At 48.5% G+C, this 18339-nt stretch overlaps 1 protein-coding gene across 7 annotated transcripts in view; it reads left to right on the top strand.

Annotated features, from left to right (window-relative positions):
- The first annotated feature begins 3141 nt into the window (after window positions 1-3141).
- Liprin-alpha (PTPRF interacting protein alpha) overlaps window positions 3142-18339 on the top strand; it is a 395115-nt gene continuing 379917 nt past the window's right edge. For 3 of the 7 annotated variants that reach the window (XM_076192877.1, XM_076192876.1, XM_076192878.1), the window contains exon 1: window positions 3143-4050. In XM_076192877.1, the coding sequence (XP_076048992.1) occupies window positions 3604-4050 (447 nt within the window). In that variant the 5' untranslated portion in view covers window positions 3143-3603. Of the gene's footprint in view, window positions 4051-18339 lie in introns of all 7 variants that reach the window. The other 4 variants (XM_076192875.1, XM_076192874.1, XM_076192879.1 and 1 more) reach the window with 3 other exon arrangements.

The following is an 18339-nucleotide window of genomic DNA, read 5'->3' as shown; positions in this document are numbered from 1 at the left end:
TACGTCTTTGTATAAGCTCATACAGGCATATATTTTGTGGTTTTATTTTCGTAGGTTCCTCTGTGGAAGCTTGTGTGTTTGTGTGTGCGTGTGTGTACGCATGTGGACGCTTGTCCGCACGTCTACATACATGTTTGATTATGTACGCACACGCCTGGAGGGACCAGACTGTCGTTGAAGAGGAGATGTTGAGGTAAAAGTGGCGGAGAGGGAAAGCGAAGATATGCACAATTGGGCCTCGAGGGGGACTGGCCAAGGGAGAGCCCTGGAGGATGGGGTCTCCGGGCCGTGTTTCGAGGGCCAGGGTGCAGGGGGATGCGGGTGGAGGGGCGTCACATGGAGTTACATGAATGAGTGAACAGGAACAGAACTATTGGTCCATCCATGGCTGATTCGGTACCCACCCGCCTTTTTTTTTTTTTACGGAGGAGGAAGAAGGTGTGAGAGTTATGGGATGCTGTTGTGGATCCTCACGTCCGATCCGCACTCAGAAATATGGCGCGAGATGATAAAAGTTCTTGGAGAAAGGTCCGACCAAATGGCCTTCCAGGGAACTTACCCTATCGCTCCCTCTTTAGGGAGTGAGTAGGGGGGAATATGTGTCATTATTGGCGACGAGGGATCGCCGGCGATGGCGTACAGCTGGGGAAGTAAGTTCCTCCACAACCTCTGATGTTTTTGCGTCGGGGCGTAGTTGTGGGAAACTGTCGTACTTTGGAGACAGAAGTGTGGAAAATTGTCGGACTTTTTCGCCATGAACGGAGAGGTGGAAAGCCTTTGGAGGTCCCAACACTTATCAGGGTCTTTTTGTAAATCGTTGATGAACTTTTGGTCCGTTTGTATTTCGCGACATTTCTTGCATTTTGTGTATCTATATTATCAATTCATTCATTTATTTATCATTTTGCTTTTTTCATCTTCCTTTCATCGTCCAGATCTCAATTTAAACTGAATAAAATCAGCGTTACCCAGACCAAAAATATTCTAAACTAATCATCAGAACCTAGGAAGGTTACCGTAAGGCATTGGCAAGTTTGCGTCTCAAGCAGACGAAGAACTCCCTGCCGGAGGCGAAGACGAAGTCAACGCGACTAATTAAATCTCGTGTTTACTTACGGAGTAACCTCAAGAGAGCGAAGAGCCTGAAGAGTCCTGAGGGCGAGTGGCTCCCCCTCAAGAGGGATACACTCCAGGACCCTTCGAGGGCGAGTTGGCCCAAGAGGAGGAATAGCAACAGGAAGTGGTGGTAGTGGTAGTGGTGTTGATGGTGTTGGAATAGTTATTGGTAATTATGGGGATCGTACACAGAATAATTCGCATACATACCCTTACACACACGCACATGTGCACACACACATACACACGCGCGTCATCACACCCGGCATGCAATTTATGAGTGTGAATGGCTGGTCTATACGAGTTTATGTAAATTACTGATTAGAAATGGCGTTCGGGTTGATTTGATTGATGGTTGGCTCTTCGTTGGGAAGGTAATGTGGCGGGTCTAGTGCCTATCGCGGCATTTTGATGTTGGGAGCGTGTAGGGGGAACGCTTTTAATTGTAGTCATTTCCAGGGAGGATAGGGCCTTGCAGTGGCAGGAGGGAGGACAGTGAGGGCGGCGCTGATGTTGTGTTGGGCTACAGTGAAGCTACGCGGAAAGGCTCCGTAGGTTTATGTGATTCCCCATGGTTCATTCACCGTGGTCTTGGACCACGTGTTAGACTCGTGATCGACAGCTATTTCCCTCCCGGAAGAGAGCTTGGAGCTAATATATGACCGATCTATGGGTAATGCTGTGACCTTACACGCATATACACACACCCAACTCCCCATCCCCCCACGAGAATTGGAGTAACGACTCGAAGCACAGTAATACTGAAATCATTTCAGCCTTGGGCGGGATTCAAACTCGCACCGCCGTAGTGGTGGCCGGGAATTCTACCACTGCGCCACCGAGTCGTGTGTGTGTGTGTGTTTGTGTGTTGGGGAGGGAGGTTTGGGTTTTCCTTGTTATTGATTGATGTTTGTAAGTTCTTGAAGGGGACTCGACTGGGTATTGATAAATTGTCTTGGTGTTAGTGTTATATATTTTTGTTCATTTATATATGTATATATATATATATATATATATATATATATATATATATATATAATTAGTGTGTGTGTACACAACACTGAATGGATCCCAGTGAACAGATTTACATTTATCAGCCACAATTCCCTTTAATTCTAAGTCATCAACATCGAGAAACTCGAGGAGGCATACATGAAGAAATTGATACGTGGTACATCTAGCGGAGGTTCGAGACCTTAGCTGTACTAGGTATAAGTTTCTGCACGTATGCCTCCTCGAGTTTCTCGATGTTGATGGCTTAGAATGAAAGTGAATTGTGGTTGATTTGTGTGTCTATATATATATATATATATATATATATATATATATATATATATATATATATATATATATATATATATATTTGGGGGAGGTGCGTCATCCGGGTATAGATTTTTTATACAATAATATTTAATTTTCATATAGAACATGAAAGTGTTTACAAAATATGTAAGGTTTTATATGATGCACAATGCGTTTTTTAGCACTTTAGAAAGCTAGTATATATTTTTCGATTTTTTTTTTTTTTTTTACAATTTTCTGAAAACTTTTGTCTGAATGTGAGCAGTATTTTTATTTGAGAGCATCGATTTTTATCACATGTTGTATACGTGATATCCTTATTAAATATATATTTTTATAACGAGGCCTCACAACGTTGCCAAATGAATTTTGAATGCTCGTCCACTTTTTTGTGACTTGCAGTCTTCTTACGTTCCCATTCAACGGATTTAACGGTCATGTAATTTTGAAAACATTCCATCCAGCCTGGGTATTACCTCTGCATTTATATGCGAAGAGGTGGGGCAGGGGAGATACCTGTCAGCGATACAGGTGTTAAATGTGTGCAGCTGTTACGTGTATGCAGCTGTCACGTGTGTGCAGCTGTCATGTGTGAAACTGATGGGCTTGTGAAGCTGGCGTGTGCAGCCGGTTGGGATGTGCAGCTTTTCTTTCCGTTTTCAGAAATTTCAGCTGCAAAGTGTGGAGAGGGTTCGGACCGGCGATACAGCAGCTGTACCCCGGGGTTCGGAAGAGGCAGGCAGCTGTCTGCGGCCCCCATTCAGCTGCAAATGGATTGTCTGTCGAAGGTGGAAAGTTTACCACGGGCCGTCGGATGCGGCGGGGAGAGCCTCTTCAGATGATATATTATGCTCCCTTATGCGTGAAAGAATGTGTTGGACGTTATTCGGCGGTGAAGAGGGAGAGGAAAGGAAATGAGGAATTTCGCTTCCTTCTAGAGTGAAGGAAGAAGAAGGAACACTGCCAGGGGAGGTAGAGGTAGTCTTGATATCACCACGCTTAGCGTAACGTATATTTACTTTTTTTTTATATATATTTTTGTGGCGCCACTAACGGCCGATCGTTGCGCCCTCAAGGTCACATTCCAAGAGACTCGGCGGGAGAAGACCCGTTGGCCTTGTTGGTGTTGTCGCTGGTGTCTGAGGTTTCGATTTGCACCAGGCGGCCAGCATGTAGCACCTCCCTATGCTGGGCTTGGCAAGGCTTAGAGGCCGAGATCCCCCTTACACCATCTCCTCCCCCCCCTCCTCCACCATCAACAACAACAGCTTGAACAACAACAACAATAACAATAACAACAACCTCTACTCCACCGCGACTTCCCCGCGCTCCTCCTCCACCACTCCGACCTCATCCTCGAACTCGCCCATCAACTGGGAGTCTTCCTTACTCAGTCTCCTGGAGGCGGTGTGCGCCCAGGGGGGAGGAGGAGCATATCCCCTGCAGAATATTTCTCCGTCGACAGGGGGTGGAAGGATTGGTGGAGGAGGAGGTGGCGGCAACAACACTAGTTCTCTGGAGATACTTCTTCGGCGACTTCTTCAGCAGACGCAGTCTTCGGCGAACAATAACCACAAGAACGGGGTCACCAAGGGCTCCTGCTCATGCGTCGTACATCTCGTTCTTCTTCAGGTAAACGGCGGGGTGTTGAGGGGGGGGTCATCGGGAGGGGGTCATAGGGAAGGTTATAGTTGTAATGGAGAAATAGGACGCGGGATTGGATGATGGGATTTTAAGAGTTGCCCTGAGTACGCTTTGGAGTTTCTCCGAGTGTGTTTTGGAGTTGCTTTGAGTGTTTTATTGTTGCTCTAAGGGTTATTTTGGAGTTGCACCGTGTGTGTTTTGGAGGTACACCGAGTGTTTTATTGTTGCTGTAAGTGTTATTTTGGAGTTGCTCTGAGTGTGCTTTGGAGTTGCTCTGAGTGTGCTTTGGAGTTGCTCTGAGTGTGCTTTGGAGTTGCTCTGAGTGTGTTTTGGAGTTGCTCCGAGTGTATTTTGGAGTTGCTCTGAGTGTGTTTTGGAGCATGCATGACTTAATCTATTCATACTAGCCAGGTCTTTTCATTTTTTCGTTTATATATGATCATTTTATGAATAATTTACAGTTCACTGTGATGCCTGCAATCTGGTACATCTTGCATCTTAAGTATCGAATGTTTGACTCCGTTGATGTACAGATGTAGACAAAAGTCTGTTGCCCCTTGCTTGGTGTTCCTCACTTTATGCTTTTGCACCAATATCGTTTACAAAAATCCATTTTAACGTAAAACATAATTAAAAAACGTGGCGACAAAACTTTTGTCACACTGCACAAGGTTGATGTTATGAAAATAATGGAAATATCTCGCAGTTGAAAATAAGAGGTCTTCTTGTTTTGCACGTACGAAAAGTTCTTTCTATTGGGAATATGTAAATTTAAACACTTCAGGTATTCAGAACGGAAAGTTGCCGAAATCTAGAAAGTTCCGGACACTAGAAACACATCCTCTAGTCTTTTCATTCCGGATATTGGGGGGTTTCCGGGTTTTCGATTCCCAATACAGAGAACGATCCGAAGTCGAGCAATGTTTGTGTGTGTGTGTGTGTGATTGATTCACCATGGCCTTGGATCACGTGTTGGGTTCGTGATCGACAGTTATTACCCTCCCGGAAGAGAGCTCAGAGCTCGTATATGAACCTATGGGTAATTCTGTGACCTTACACGCACACACACACCCAACTCCCCGCCGTAGTGGCGGGCGGGAACTCTACCAAATGCGCCACCGAGAGTATGTGTGTGTGTGTAAAGTGGATTGGGTGGGTAATTTGTTGGTAGCAGAAGGACGTGGTTCTCGAACGAGGTCGAGGAAGCTGACGTTAATGGTGAAGGAGGACCCAAGTTTGGCCTCGGCCGTGACGGTCCTGGAAACCTGAACGTGACGTCCGAGGAGGGGGGAAGGGGAGGGGGGACGTGGGAGAGGGGCAGTTCATGGTCTTCTGGGGCATTACACTTGGGACTAAAAGAGTTTCGAGTTTGTTTAGTTCCCCTCCCCTTTTTTTTTTAGAGAGAGAGAAAGAGAGAGAGAGAGAGAGAAACCAACCACTGATTTTACTGTAAAACGTTTGTTGATAAATATGTGGTATATGTTTCTCTGTTTTAGTGATTGATGTGTTTTTCTTTCGGTGAGAAAATTATAACCTGCTCAGAGACAGAAAATATATGTACATATCTAAAACCACTGAATAAATAAACGCTTAAGATCCCGACAGTACCAGAGTGTGTGTGTGTGTGTGTGTGTGTGTGTGTGTGTGTGTGTGTGTGTGTGTGTGTGTGTGTGTGTGTGTATGTACGTAGTTGCATGAACGCGCATTCGCATATGTATGCGTGCGTGCGCGCGCATGAAATTTTGACTTCATGATTTGCAGAAGCTCGCGGCGTCTGCTTGGGGCAAAGTTGGCCGAACTTGTGTTATTAGTTGTGGGATATTTCTCCCAACGCAGAGTTCGAGAGTTTGTATGATTTTTTTTTTTTTTTTTTTTTTTTTTTTGGGGGGGGGTGAGAGGCTAGGTTAACTTCGATACTAAGTTCTCATCTCTTTTGTTTCTCTTGCAGGTAAGATGAAGTTGAGCTTTGGAGACTTGCTAGCGAGCTGCAAGACCCTTTTCCCACAACTGACAGAGTAAGGCTTACGAGAATAATTCGCCTTCTCTTCTGGTAAGAATTTTCATTTCTTTGAACCACAAATGATATTGTGTTCTGCTTAAACGCAGTTGTGGCATGGTAGGCTTCATCACAGCTCTGGAGTACAAACTTCCAGTTCGATCTCCTGCACCATCTAGTGATTGCCATTTGCCTTGGCAAGCCGTGCCCATATATGGACCTCTGTGATGACTTCGGTCTGAGTTAAGGGCCTCCCGGGGAAGGCAGTTTCCATAAGGAAGAAAGTGATTTCCTGTGTATACGATAGGCAGAGGCCGAAGCCCGGTACCAGATAGTGAATACCCTTTGCTCCGCAGTAACGCAATGTACCGGGGTTGCGTGTCTCTCTCTCTCTCTCTCTCTCTCTCTCTCTCTCTCTCTCTCTCTCTCTCTCTCTCTCCCTCTCCCCCCCCCCGGTCCCCTCTGGTCCGGTAGGGTGATCGTCGCTCCCCCTGTGAGTTACGAGCGGAAGCCAATATCATGGAGCCCGCGCGGGTATTTTCTATTTGTTTGTGTTGTTTGTATTGTTTATTCGTATCTTTATTTAATTCGTTTATTTATTCATTTATACATTTTTGTACTTTCTATTTGTTACTTGTGTATCTTTTTTATTTCTGTTCTTTCATATGTGTATCTTTATTTACATTATTATTTTGTTTATGTACCTTTATTTATTTACTTATATATTTATGAATTATGAAGATGCCATTGTTTTTTATGCCTACATGAAACTGATAGAGAATGACGGTGTACCGAAAGGACGAATATGCTGACAATGGATATCACATATCCGGCCGGGATGAGGATGAGTCGGGATTCCATTTGAGTGTCATCCGGGAAACGAGAGAGAGGAGAGAGAGAAGAAAAGGGGTAGAGAGAGAGAAGAGAAAGGGTAGAGAGAGAGAAGAGAGGGTAGAGAGAGAGGAGAGTAAGCGAATGAGAGAGAGAGGGTAGAGAGGGAGAGAGAGGTAGACAAAGGCTGGCGCCGCGCGGAATCGCTGGACATGTTTTCGTGTGTGTATGTGTGTGCAACATCAATCTGCCTGGGAACAGTCCCGGTTGTCTCTCCCCTGAAGAGAGCGCGTGACGTGTCACGTGAACGGGTGTTGCGTCACGTCACGTCGAGAATAGGCATCCCCGTTCTGAGGTCCGACAAGCACAGGGACTGGTCAGAATCGACATAAGAACAGGACAGTTCACTTGGGAAGGGGTTAGGTTTGGGTGGTGATGGCTTTGTCGTGACGGCGAGATGAGTGTGCCGAAATGTTTTGTTCGTATGATATTTGTATTTTGTGTCCTCGCACGTGGCACTGACGTGTGTGTGCAGACACTTCCTGACTGGAGGACCTGCTGGTTCAAACAACCAAGCCACATCCCCGATTCACGTTTTCTGTCTCTCACTCTGTGCGAGAGGGTGAATGGAGTGGGAGGGGGTGGGTGAGGGTGAGGAGAGGAAAGGGACGGATGGGGATGGGGAGAGGGAGGGGGTGGACGGGGTGGTGAGAGGAATGGTGTGGATAGGGGTGAGGAGAGGAAGGGGTGGATAGGTGTGAGGAGAGGGAGGGGGTGGATGGGGGTGAGGAGAGGAATGGTGTGGATACGGGTGAGAGGAAGGGGTGGATAGGGGTGAGGAGAGGGAGGGGGTGGGTGAGGGTGAGGAGAGGAATGGTCTGGATACGGGTGAGGAGAGGAAGGGGTGGATGGGGGTGAGGAGAGGAATTGGGTTGACGGGATGAGGAGAAGAATGGGGTTGATGGGGGTGAGGAGAGGAATGAGATGGATGGGGGTGAGGAGAGGAAGTAGGGTGGATGGAGGTGAATGGAGGAAGGGGTGGGTGAGGGGATGGGGGTGTCGAGGATGAAAGGGTGAGGAAGGGAATGGAGGTTCCAGTGTTTGCAAAAGCGAGGAAACTGCAAAGGTTGCGTCTGTTCAAAGGTTTCATTCGGGGGAGCCGCCATGTTGCACGAAGCTGGCGAGGTTGCTGACCCCGTATAGGTTGCGGGGTGGGTGGGAGGGGAGGGGGAGAAGAGGTGGGGAGGTGGAGCTCTCCCTCAGCTCAGAATATTGCGAATCTTGTGCAGTGATATATAAGTGAGGAGGTGTCAGCACAAGGTGCGAGGCCTGAGACAAGGTTATTGAAAATCGGGGGGAAATACAGGTTGCCTGAGCGAAGTATGAGGGAGGAGGTGCCATGGAGGTTGCGAGGAGGTGGACGCAGCCGGGGGAGAAGGTCGAGTGCTTTGAGTTCCCCTCAGTCGAGTAACAAAATCGCCTGGTGGCAGGTAGAAGTTTAGGGGTGTTAAGGGCCTCGTGGTGTGCGCCGCATCATTTGAAGGTCACAGTTCGTGAGCGTCAGTGACTTCGGGGACGGGGCCCTTTGATGGAAGCCACGGGTCCGGGCTTGGCCTCTGATTCAAAGCGAATGGTTAATGAGCCCCCCAGACTCATTAACAGGACTCTCTCCTCCACCACTTTATTTTTCTTTGGGGGGGGAGGATTAAGCTTTCTCTCTCTCTCTCTCTCTCTCTCTCGGAAGAGACGGATGGAGGTTCTCCAGAAGGCGGTCTCTCGTCGATCGCTGATGAGTCCATTCCCGCCGGTCGTCTGCCAGGTCAGGTCAGGTCAGGTCAGGTCAAAAACTCTTCCGGCATCATCGCAGCTGTGCTTCGCGGGAAGAAAGAGGCAATTTGTATTTATGAGAGGAACCGGTAGAGGCCGTAAGAGTTTAATCCTGTAGAAGGCGCTGACGGAGGAAGACGGGCAGGTAGCAAATTTCCCGATTGTAATAAAGTCTCTCGCTATTTATCTCTCTCTTTCCCCTCTCTCTCGCTCTCGCTCGCTCGCTCTCTACCTCTTTCTCTCTCTCTCTCTCACTCTCTTTCTCTCCCCCCTCCCTCTCGCTCGCTCGTTCTCTATCTCTCCCTCTCTCCTCCTTTCTCTCTTCCCTCTCTCCCTTCTCTCTGTACCTCTCTCTCTCTCTCTTTCTCTTAAAACTGGCTGGAAAATTTTGAAATGTGCGTATTTTAATTCCTCGTTAATTTTTTTTTCTCGAGACTGACATTCTAAAACTAGCCAACCTCATTTAATGTAACTTTACCTTGACAAAATTAAAATGTCTTTTTTTTTTTTTCTTCATTCCTCGAAACTGCTCGATTGCCGTGAAATTGTACCAGAAATGGACACGTCTAATTTTGATCAGACCCAGTTTGACCTGACCCAACCTTCCATGCCTTGACCAGCCCCTTTCCTCGAACCTCCTGGTCTCTGTTACCTTTGGGAAGTGACGGGAGGAAAGGAAGGGGAGGGAAGGAAAGGAAGGAAGAAAGGAAGGACGTAGGAAGGTAGAGCTGGAAAGGGCAGACAGATAGACATGCAGGCAGACAGGGTGGCAAGAAAGCAACCAAACGGGTAGAGACAGGCAGGCAGGCAGGCAAGCAGGCAGGCAAGCAGGCAGGCAAGCGAGGAAGTAGGTAGGGAAGAAAGCATCCAGACAGGGAGAGGCAGGTAGGAAGGCAGGCAGGCATTGGGGTAGGCCGTCTTTGTCGGAAGGTCAGGCAGACAGACAGGAAGGCAGGCAGACAGGCATTGGGGTAGGTTGTCTTTGTAGAAAGGCCAGGCAAACAGGCAGGCAGACAGGAAGGCAAGTAGGCAGGCAAGGGAGAATGGCAGTCAAAAGGACAGGTGCCCAGGTGAAGTAAGAGGTTGGTAGGCAGGCAGGTTATTGGGTTGGAAGGCCAAGTAGGCAGATAGGTAGGCGCGCAGGTTGGGAAGATTGGCAGGCAGTGGAAACGAGAAAACCCTGATAGTGTGTATGTCTGTGTGTGTATATGGACGGTGCCTGTATACCTGTGTGCGTTCTGGGGACTTGGCCTTGATTGCATGTCTCTCTCTCTCTCTCTCTCTCGCTCTCTCTCTCTCTCTCTCTCTCTCTCTCTCTCTCTCTCTCTCTCTCTCTCTCTCTCTCTCTCTCTCTCTCTCTCTCTCTCTCTCTCTCTCTCTCTCTCTCTCTCTCTCTCTCTCTCTCTCTCTCTCTCTACCCTCTCTCTTCTCTCTCTCCCCTCTCTCTTCTCACTCTCTCTCTCCCCTCTCTCTTCTCACTCTCTCTCTACTCTCTCTCTCTGCCTCCCGATAAGTGCCCAGGTGATGAATAAAATCCCCTGGCGACAACTAGAAAGGAACGCCGTTACCCGCTACGGAAGGTGTTAAGGCGTGCCGTGTTCCGCCCACCTTGGGCGTCTCGCAGTGCCTACAGAACCATTGTGGCACAGTGCCTTTGCCGTGCCGTAACCACCGAGAGATCCGGTTTCGGCCACTCCCGTCAACCCTCCCCCCATTTCCCCCCAGTTCCCCCCACACTCTTCCCACCTCCCCCGTCTTCTTCTGTATCCCCCCACTTCCATTATCACCTCCTTCGTTTCCTTAATCTCCCCATACCAGCCATCTTGTGTACCTCTTCTTCCCCCCACTTTCTCAACCCATCGACCCTTTCGCGTTTCCCCTCTTTTCCCCTCTTCTCCCCTCTTCTCCCCTCTTCTCCCCCCCCGTTCCTATTCCCCCTCATCTTCGACTCTATCTCCCTCCCTCTTTCGCATCTTCTCCCTCCACGCCTCATTACCCCACTCCTGATCTCCCCCACTCCTAATCTCCTCCCACTGAACTCCCCCCACTCTTAATCTCCCCATTCTTCGATCCTCCGCCACTTTCTCGCCCCTCTCCCCATCGTTTCCCAGCCCCCTCTCCTTTACTCACCCCAGCGCCATCTTAGCCCCCACTCCTTCATCCCTTCGAATCTCCCCCCTCCTCTTTCGCACGCCCCTAATTCTTCTATCCCCCCATTTTTTTTTGTCCCAGCTTGTTTACCCTTACTGTGGTTTTGCCTATTTTTCCATTTCTACTCTCTCTCTCTCTCTCTGTCTCTCCCTCTCTCTTTTTCTCTCTATCTCTCTTTTAAGTATTTTGCTTTTTTTTTGGGGGGGGGACCTGCTGTTTCTGAAGTGGGTCTCGATCTATAAGAACCTCCCTCAGACGGGGTGCCGTCCCCCTCAGCTGATGAAAGTCTTTTGACGTAAACCAAAACAGAGCTGACTACACCGGAGTGACGTCGAGTGGACATTTTCGGTCAAATGAATCTGACCCAGGAGGGGCAAGCGTGGTACTACTACTGCGTGGGAACAACGAACGCGTCAGTAGTGTTACTGCAAAGCAATTAGAACGACTCGTCCCATTGTGTTAACTTAATCTGATCCCTCCCTGAGGACAGGGTATGTTTATGTTGGGAGATTATTGTATAATTTGCCTTTCTACGCTGAAGTGTATCAGCTTCATTTGTCTGTTTTAGTAACTTGGGTTAAATATGACAAGAGAAGGCTTGAGGGAGAGATGTAAAGAGGAAAGTTTTGACAAAAATGAATAAACTCTGGAAGAACTTGTTCATAAAATCCATTGGGTCAAATGTATACACGTCTGCGGAAGTGCCATCACACGCGTGGTTGTCTGTAAACATTTATGTATGTATTCTTGCATGCGTTTTGTGTGTATGTGTGCTCCCGTGTATGGGCGTCGGAGAGATAGACGCTGTATGCAAAATTCATGTGATGCTGACATCCTCTTCCTCCTCTTCCTCCTTGTCTTTCTCCTCCTCCTCCTCTTCCTCCTTCTCCTCCACCTCTTCCTCCTCCTCTTCCTCTTCCTCCTATTCTTCTTCCTCTTCCTCATCTTCCTTCGCCTCCTCTTCCTCCTCCTCTTCTCCTCCTCTTCTTCCTATTCTTCTTCCTATTCCTCATCTTCCTCCGCCGCAACCCCTTCTTCCTTCGCCTCCTCTTCTTCCTCCCCCTCTTCTTCCTCGTACCCTTCTTCCTCTTCCTCATCCTCCGCCGTAACCTCCTCTTCCTTCGCCTCCTCTTCCTTCGCCTCCTCCTCTTCCTCCTTCGCCTCCTCTTCCTCCTTCGCCTCGTCTTCCTCATTCGTATCCTCTTTCACTTTGTGCTCCTCTCCCTCATTCCCATCCCCTCCCTCCTCCATAAGTGAAGAGCCTTCATTCTCTTCCCCCCTCTCCCCCCCACCACCACCAACACAATCCCCTTTCCTGCTTATATCGTCTTCCTCTCCCCCCCTTGATCTCACGTAGCTGTTCTTCTCCCTCCTCCTCCCTCCAACACACGCAGACATCATAATCAGCCTAATGCTCCTCCTCCTCCTCAACTTCTTCCTCTTCATCTTCCTCCTCCTCCCTCTTCCTCCTCCTCCCTCTTCCTCTTCCTCCCTCTTCCTCCTCTTCTTCCTCATACGTCTTTTTCCTCTTCCTCCTCCTCCTCCTCATACCTCTTTTTCCTCCTCTTCCGCTTCCTCCTCCTCTCCTTCGCCTACGCCTGTTCTTCCTGTTCTCCTCCTCTTTCTGCTCCTTCTCCGCAGTTGCACCTCGTCCTTCTCTTCTCTTTCTTTTCCTTCTCCACCTACTCCTCCTTCACCTCTTCCTCCTCCTCCTCCTCCTCCTCTTCGTCCTTCAGTCAAGCACATCACGTCCTGACAAGGTCACTTTGTCACTTGGTATCTCGCGTCGTCACCGCTCCGAGACGGACGACAACTCCATTTCGTCTGTCACGATGACGAAGACAACGACGACGTAGACGGAGAAGGCGACGTGCCGGTCTTCTTCTTCTTCTTCTTCTTCTTCTTCTTCTTCTTCTTCGCCTTCTTCTTCTTCTTCGCCTTCTTCTTCTTCGCCTTCTTCTTCTTCTTCTTCGCCTTCTTCATCAGCAGCTTCTTCTTCTTCAACAGCCTCTTCTTCGGCAGCTTCTTCTTCTTCAGCTTCTTCCTCTTCTTCTTCACTTCTTCAGCTTTTCCTCCTCCTCCTCCTCCTCTTCCTCCTCCCTCCTCTTCTTGTTTCTCTTTTTCTTTCCCAAACAAGTTTCGGACCAACTTGTAACCTTACCGTATTTGCTCAGTGACGTCAGCAGAGGGGGGAGGGGGGCGGGGCTTATCTGCCTTCCTCGTGTCGTTGACATCTTGTTCACTTCGGCGGGTGTGTGGACACCCCTCAGGAGGCTGTCGCCAAGTCCTGACTACTTGCTGACACTTGCCCGACATCCGCTCCGTTTCATGTCAGTTTACCCCCTTTGTGTTCTCCATTCTCGTCTCCCTCTTCCTACCTCTCCGTCTCTTGCCCTCTTTCCTTCTCGCCTGCCTGTTCCCCTCTTTCCTGCAATCTCCCCTCTCCCCTTCCCTTTTCAATTTCCCCTCACTTTCTCGTATCTTTTGCCTTCTGTGACCCTCCTTTCTCCTTTCATTTTCTCCCCTCTTCTTCTTCTTCTTTCCCTATCCCCTCGTACTTCCACGTCTACCTTTCTCTCCGACTTTCATTTCACCAAACCTTTACCCTTCCCCTCTCTAACCTCCTCTCTTAGTTCCCCCCCTTGCTCTCTCCACTCCCCTCTCCCTTACTCTCTCCTCTTTCCTCTTTCCTATGTATCTCTTAGTTACCCTTCCCTTACCTTTATACTCCCTTAATCGTCCTTCTTCCCCATTTCTCATTGGTCCCTCTCGTTTCCCCGACCCGCCGGTTACATTCTTTCTTCTCCTGTTCTTCGTTGTCTCTTCTTCGTACGTATACTTCTCGTTTTACCCACGTAATTTCTGTCTATTCTTTGTTCGGTTCTCCTCCACTGCCTTTCCCTCTGCCCCATTTTTGCTCCTAACACTCCTTCCTCCTCCTCCTTCCTCCTCCTCGTTCCTCCTCCTCCTTCCTCCTCCTTCTCCTCCTATCTCCTTCCTTCTTCTACTTCCTCCCTCTTCTCCCTTGTCCTCCTTTACTTCCTCATCTTACCTCCTCCTACCTACTCCTATGTCCTCCTCCTACCTTCTCCTCTTCCTCTCCTCCGCCTTCTCCTCCTCCTGCTCCTCTTCCTCCTTCTGTTTCCGCAATCAGTATTGTTTTATATTGTTGACACGATCCGCAGCTGACAGCCCTCTTCCTCAGACACTCCCGACTCCTCCATCGGAAGGCCGCCGCCGCCTCCACCCCCGCCCGTTCCCTCTTCGGGTTCCTTGTTCCTCCTCCCACTCGACCTCGTGAAGTCCCACGTTCCGGGCTTTGTTACACAGTCCAGGTCGTCCTCCTTCCCTGTTTCTCTCTCTCTCTCTCTCTCTCTCTCTCCATATATATATATATATATATATATATATATATATATGTATATATATTTGTATAACACTGAATGGGTGCCAGCGATAGCGCAATCGGTTAAGTCACCGTCACTTGTTACGTGCTAGCGGAAGTTCGAGTCCTTAGCTGTACCACGTATCAGTGTCTGCATATATGCCTCCTCAATTTTCTCGATGTTGATGGCTTGGAATCAAAGTAAATTGTGGTTGATAAATGTGTATAAGTGTTCCCGCGCAAGCACTAGCAAAATGATAATAATAATGATAAATAAATAATTGATCAATTTAAGGGTTACACGACGGCGTCAAGCTTAACAGAGACTGTTAACTATTCTTAATCTAAAGAGTTATATATGTGTGCTTTTGGTCCTGGTGGCCTTCAACGTCCTCCCGCTCCTCCTGACGAAGGCGACCTCGTCTCCACTCGTGTCCTCCTCCTCCTCCTCCTCTTGTTCTTTCCAGTGATTGTCACTCAGGAGGTCTTCCCGTGACACGTCTGTTCTCGCGCGCACACACACACACACACACACACACACACACACACAAGATCCGCACGCGCGCTAATGAAAAATCACCCACTGGGTCTCTCTCCCTCTCCTTCCCCCTTCCCTCACCCCTTTCCCCGTCTCTTCTGCCTCCCCCCCCACACCTCTGTATTCCTCCCTCGTGGTGACGGGGCTGGGAACAGTAGTCTTCCTGCCCGAGGTTTGGATCTCCCGGTGGGGACGACAGCCGCCGGTAGAGGACGTGCCATCTCTGGTTAAGAGAGAGATTGCGCGCGGGAAGCTGCTATTGGCACCCGTGCGTCTGCAGATGGGTGCCTACAGAATGCCCTTGTACTGATAGGGACTACAATAGATGCTCAGGTGCTAGAGGGACCTAAGGGAGTGGGATGGGGAGCGAGTGGGAGGGAAACGAGGAGGAGGAGGAGGAGGACGATTTAGCCAATGTGGTAGGGTGTATGCACCTCTTCGCTACCGAGAGGGGGGCATGGAGACGAATAAAATCGTCTGGCGGCGGTCATGATAAAAGGAATAGTACCAGCCGATACGGAAGGGGTTGAACGGGGAAGGGATATTATGTGTGTTGAGGGGGTGGAATGAGCGAAGGATGGCAGATTAAAGATGGCGAATTGATTCAAGGCATATTAAATCGATGAGAAAAGAAAGAAATTGGGGTTGGAGAGCAGGAAGAGAAAGAGGAAGGGGCAGGTAGGAAGATGGAGGAGGGGAAGGTGGAGAAAGAGAGGAAGGTGAAGAAGAGAGAGAAGTATGTGTAGGAGAAAGAAAAGAGAGGAGAGGGGAGGATAGAAAAAGGGAGATGAAGTTAGAGGATAAATAAGAGGAAGAAAAGGAAGAGGAAAAGGATTTTTTTTTTTTTTTTTTTGAGCGCCATTTGTAGGTTCGCCTCGAGAGAGAAAAGATGGGAATTCAGCTTCGGGGCAGAAATGGTCTTAGATAATATTTTGTAACTTTTTCCTCTTCTTTTCGGATGATTTGAGCTTCAATGAGTGACGTTTAATTGGTGATGATGATAATGATAATGATGATGATGGACTCGCTGCAGCAGTTTGTTAGTGGGACCACGTTTGCCTGGTCTGCAGACAGGGGAAAGGCGGAGAGAGAGTGAGAAAAGAGTAAAAGAGAAAGAGGGCTCGAAAAGGAGAAAGAGAGGGGGGAAGAAAAAGAGGGAGAGGAAGATGTAGAAAGAAGGAAGGGTAAAGAGAGTGAGAGAACATGGGAGAAAAGGGGAGGGCAAGAGAGAGAGAAAGAGAGAACGGGAGGAAAAAGAAGAAAGAGGGAAATAGAGAGAAGTAAATATAAAAATAGAATCGCTGAAGTGGAAGAGAGATTGCGGTTCGTATATGTCTGTGTGATTGTGTGTTATGTAGAAGAGGAAGGTGAGGTGCATACGCCAGGAGCCGCGTAGCTGCGGCCGAAGCCGTCACATTTATCCAGTGTGCTTGAACTGTTGAGTTAGGTAACAATCACTGCTGGGAATCGCAGAGAAGTGCGGGACTCGAACCCATGAGTAGGAAGATGCGAGACCAGGACGCTTCCGATTTTTTTTTTTTTCTTTTTTTTTTAGGAAGTCGTCCTTTTCATGGTTTTGTTGTCAGTGACCAGGGTGCACCCAAGAAGTACACACACACAGGAAATACCAGTTCTGGAGTGTTTCGGGGGGGGGGCATACCACCACACCCAGAAAGCACTCTGGAGCCTGGAGTGGCTGTTTGTTTACCTGATTGCCATATAGAGCAAAGGGTTGCATTCGTGCGTGATGTGTGTGTGTGTGTGTGTGTGTGTGTGTGTGTGTGTGTGTGTGTGTGTGTGTGTGTTTGAGGGATTGAGTACGGGTAAAGAGTTGTGAACCCAAGTGGGTCCTTGGGGACCATCTTGTTTGTGTATCATTTGTTTATTTTTATTTTATTTTATTTTTTTCTACCCTACCTGGTCGTCTTAGCTCCGCCCCCTTTTCCAGGAGCGGTTCCTTATTGGCTGATGTTGTTTTGATTCGCTTTAGGAGAGGAAAAATACCTAAACCTTTGAAGTAAATTTACATGAACGTTTAGTTATCTTAAGAATTTTTTCTTACCAAGACAAAAGAGACTATGGAAACGTGAGGGGAAGGAGCAAGGCTTATCTGAGTAGTTGGTTGAATGAGTGTTCCCCCCCCCCAGTGTGGACGTATGCTTTGACCCGGTAAGCCCACTTACTAGGGGGAAAAGGTCCTTTGGTATGTATGTATATCTTTCTTCAATACGGCACATAGAGCAATGAAGTAAAGTCAACAAGCAAATTGAAATATTATTTATGAAAAATAGTTTCGTGTCGGATGACTGTGCTACCTCTGATTGGCTGATGAGCTGAGCGTTTAAGTATTACAACCAATCAGGATCAGGTACGATGATGTTGCCATATGGTGAGGTTTGTGATTTGCGGCGTTCGAGTGTATTGGCCAATCAGGCGTACGTACTCGTAGGACGAAGATGTTGCCATAACGTGATGTTTATAGCTGGAAATCGCTGGAACGGATTGTTGTATCAAGTGGGTTGTGTGCTGGGCATTGTTAGACAGATTAGTTCGCTGTTCGCCTCTGCTTGCTGTGTGTTCCATTGATTGGGTAAGCTCGGCTGAAGGCCCCACCCCCTCTGCCTGCCTGAAGCCAAGAAGTGGTGGGGCAGGGTTGACTCGACCGCGATATTTTATTTGTTTTTATTTTAGCGTGGGGGTGGCTGCTCCCCCCCCCTCTCTCTCTCTCTCTCTCTCTCTCTCTCTCTCTCTCTCTCTCTCTCTCTCTCTCTCTCTCTCTCTCTCTCTCTCTCTCTCTCTCTCTCTCTCTCTCTCTCTCTCTCTCTCTCTCTCTCTCTCTCTCTCTCTCTCTCTCATATGATTTCGTCATTCTCCACGGACGACAATATCAGGCCCTATTTTCGAAGTGACGCGTTTCCTAGTTATCTATTCTTCCATACAAATCTATAACAAACCTCTCAGTTTATCGGCGCCACGCTTCTTTGAAAGTGGCTCTCCCTTTGATCATATTCCACCACATATGCGTTCTTCCACATATGCGTTCTCCTTCCACATATGCGTTCTCCTTCCACATATGTGTTCTCCTTCCACATATGCGTTCTCCTGCCTTATATGCGTTCCCCTTCCACATATGCGTTCTTCCATATATGCGCTCCTTCTTCATATGCGTTCTCCTTCCACATATGCGTTCCTTTCACATGGAGTACTTGCATATTCCTCTCCCCACTCCCCTCCCCCTTCCCACTTCTCCCCGTCTCCCCACCTCACCATCTCCCCAACTCTCCATCTCCCGCCCTTCCCCCTTCCACTTCCATCTTTCCATGTTTCCTCCTCCACCTTCCTCCTCCTCTTCCCCTTGTAACTCCCTCCCTCTCTCTTATCTCCTTCCTAACACTTCCCTATCTCCATCCCCCCCTCTCTCTCTCTCCCTCCCTCCCCCCTCCCTCCCTCCCTCCCTCCCTCCCTCCCTCCCTCCCCCTCTCTCTTCTCTCTCTCCCTGCCTCTCCCGCCCTATCTCCGTCTCTCCATCCCTCCCTCCCTCTCTGCCTC

The sequence above is a fragment of the Oratosquilla oratoria genome, chromosome 11 (assembly GCF_046742065.1).
Source record: "Oratosquilla oratoria isolate Oo_2021 chromosome 11, ASM4674206v1, whole genome shotgun sequence".
In the NCBI taxonomy this organism is placed as follows: Eukaryota; Metazoa; Arthropoda; class Malacostraca; order Stomatopoda; family Squillidae; genus Oratosquilla; species Oratosquilla oratoria.
Note: the sequence above shows the minus strand (reverse complement) of the source record. Positions and strands in the feature narration are given on the sequence as shown.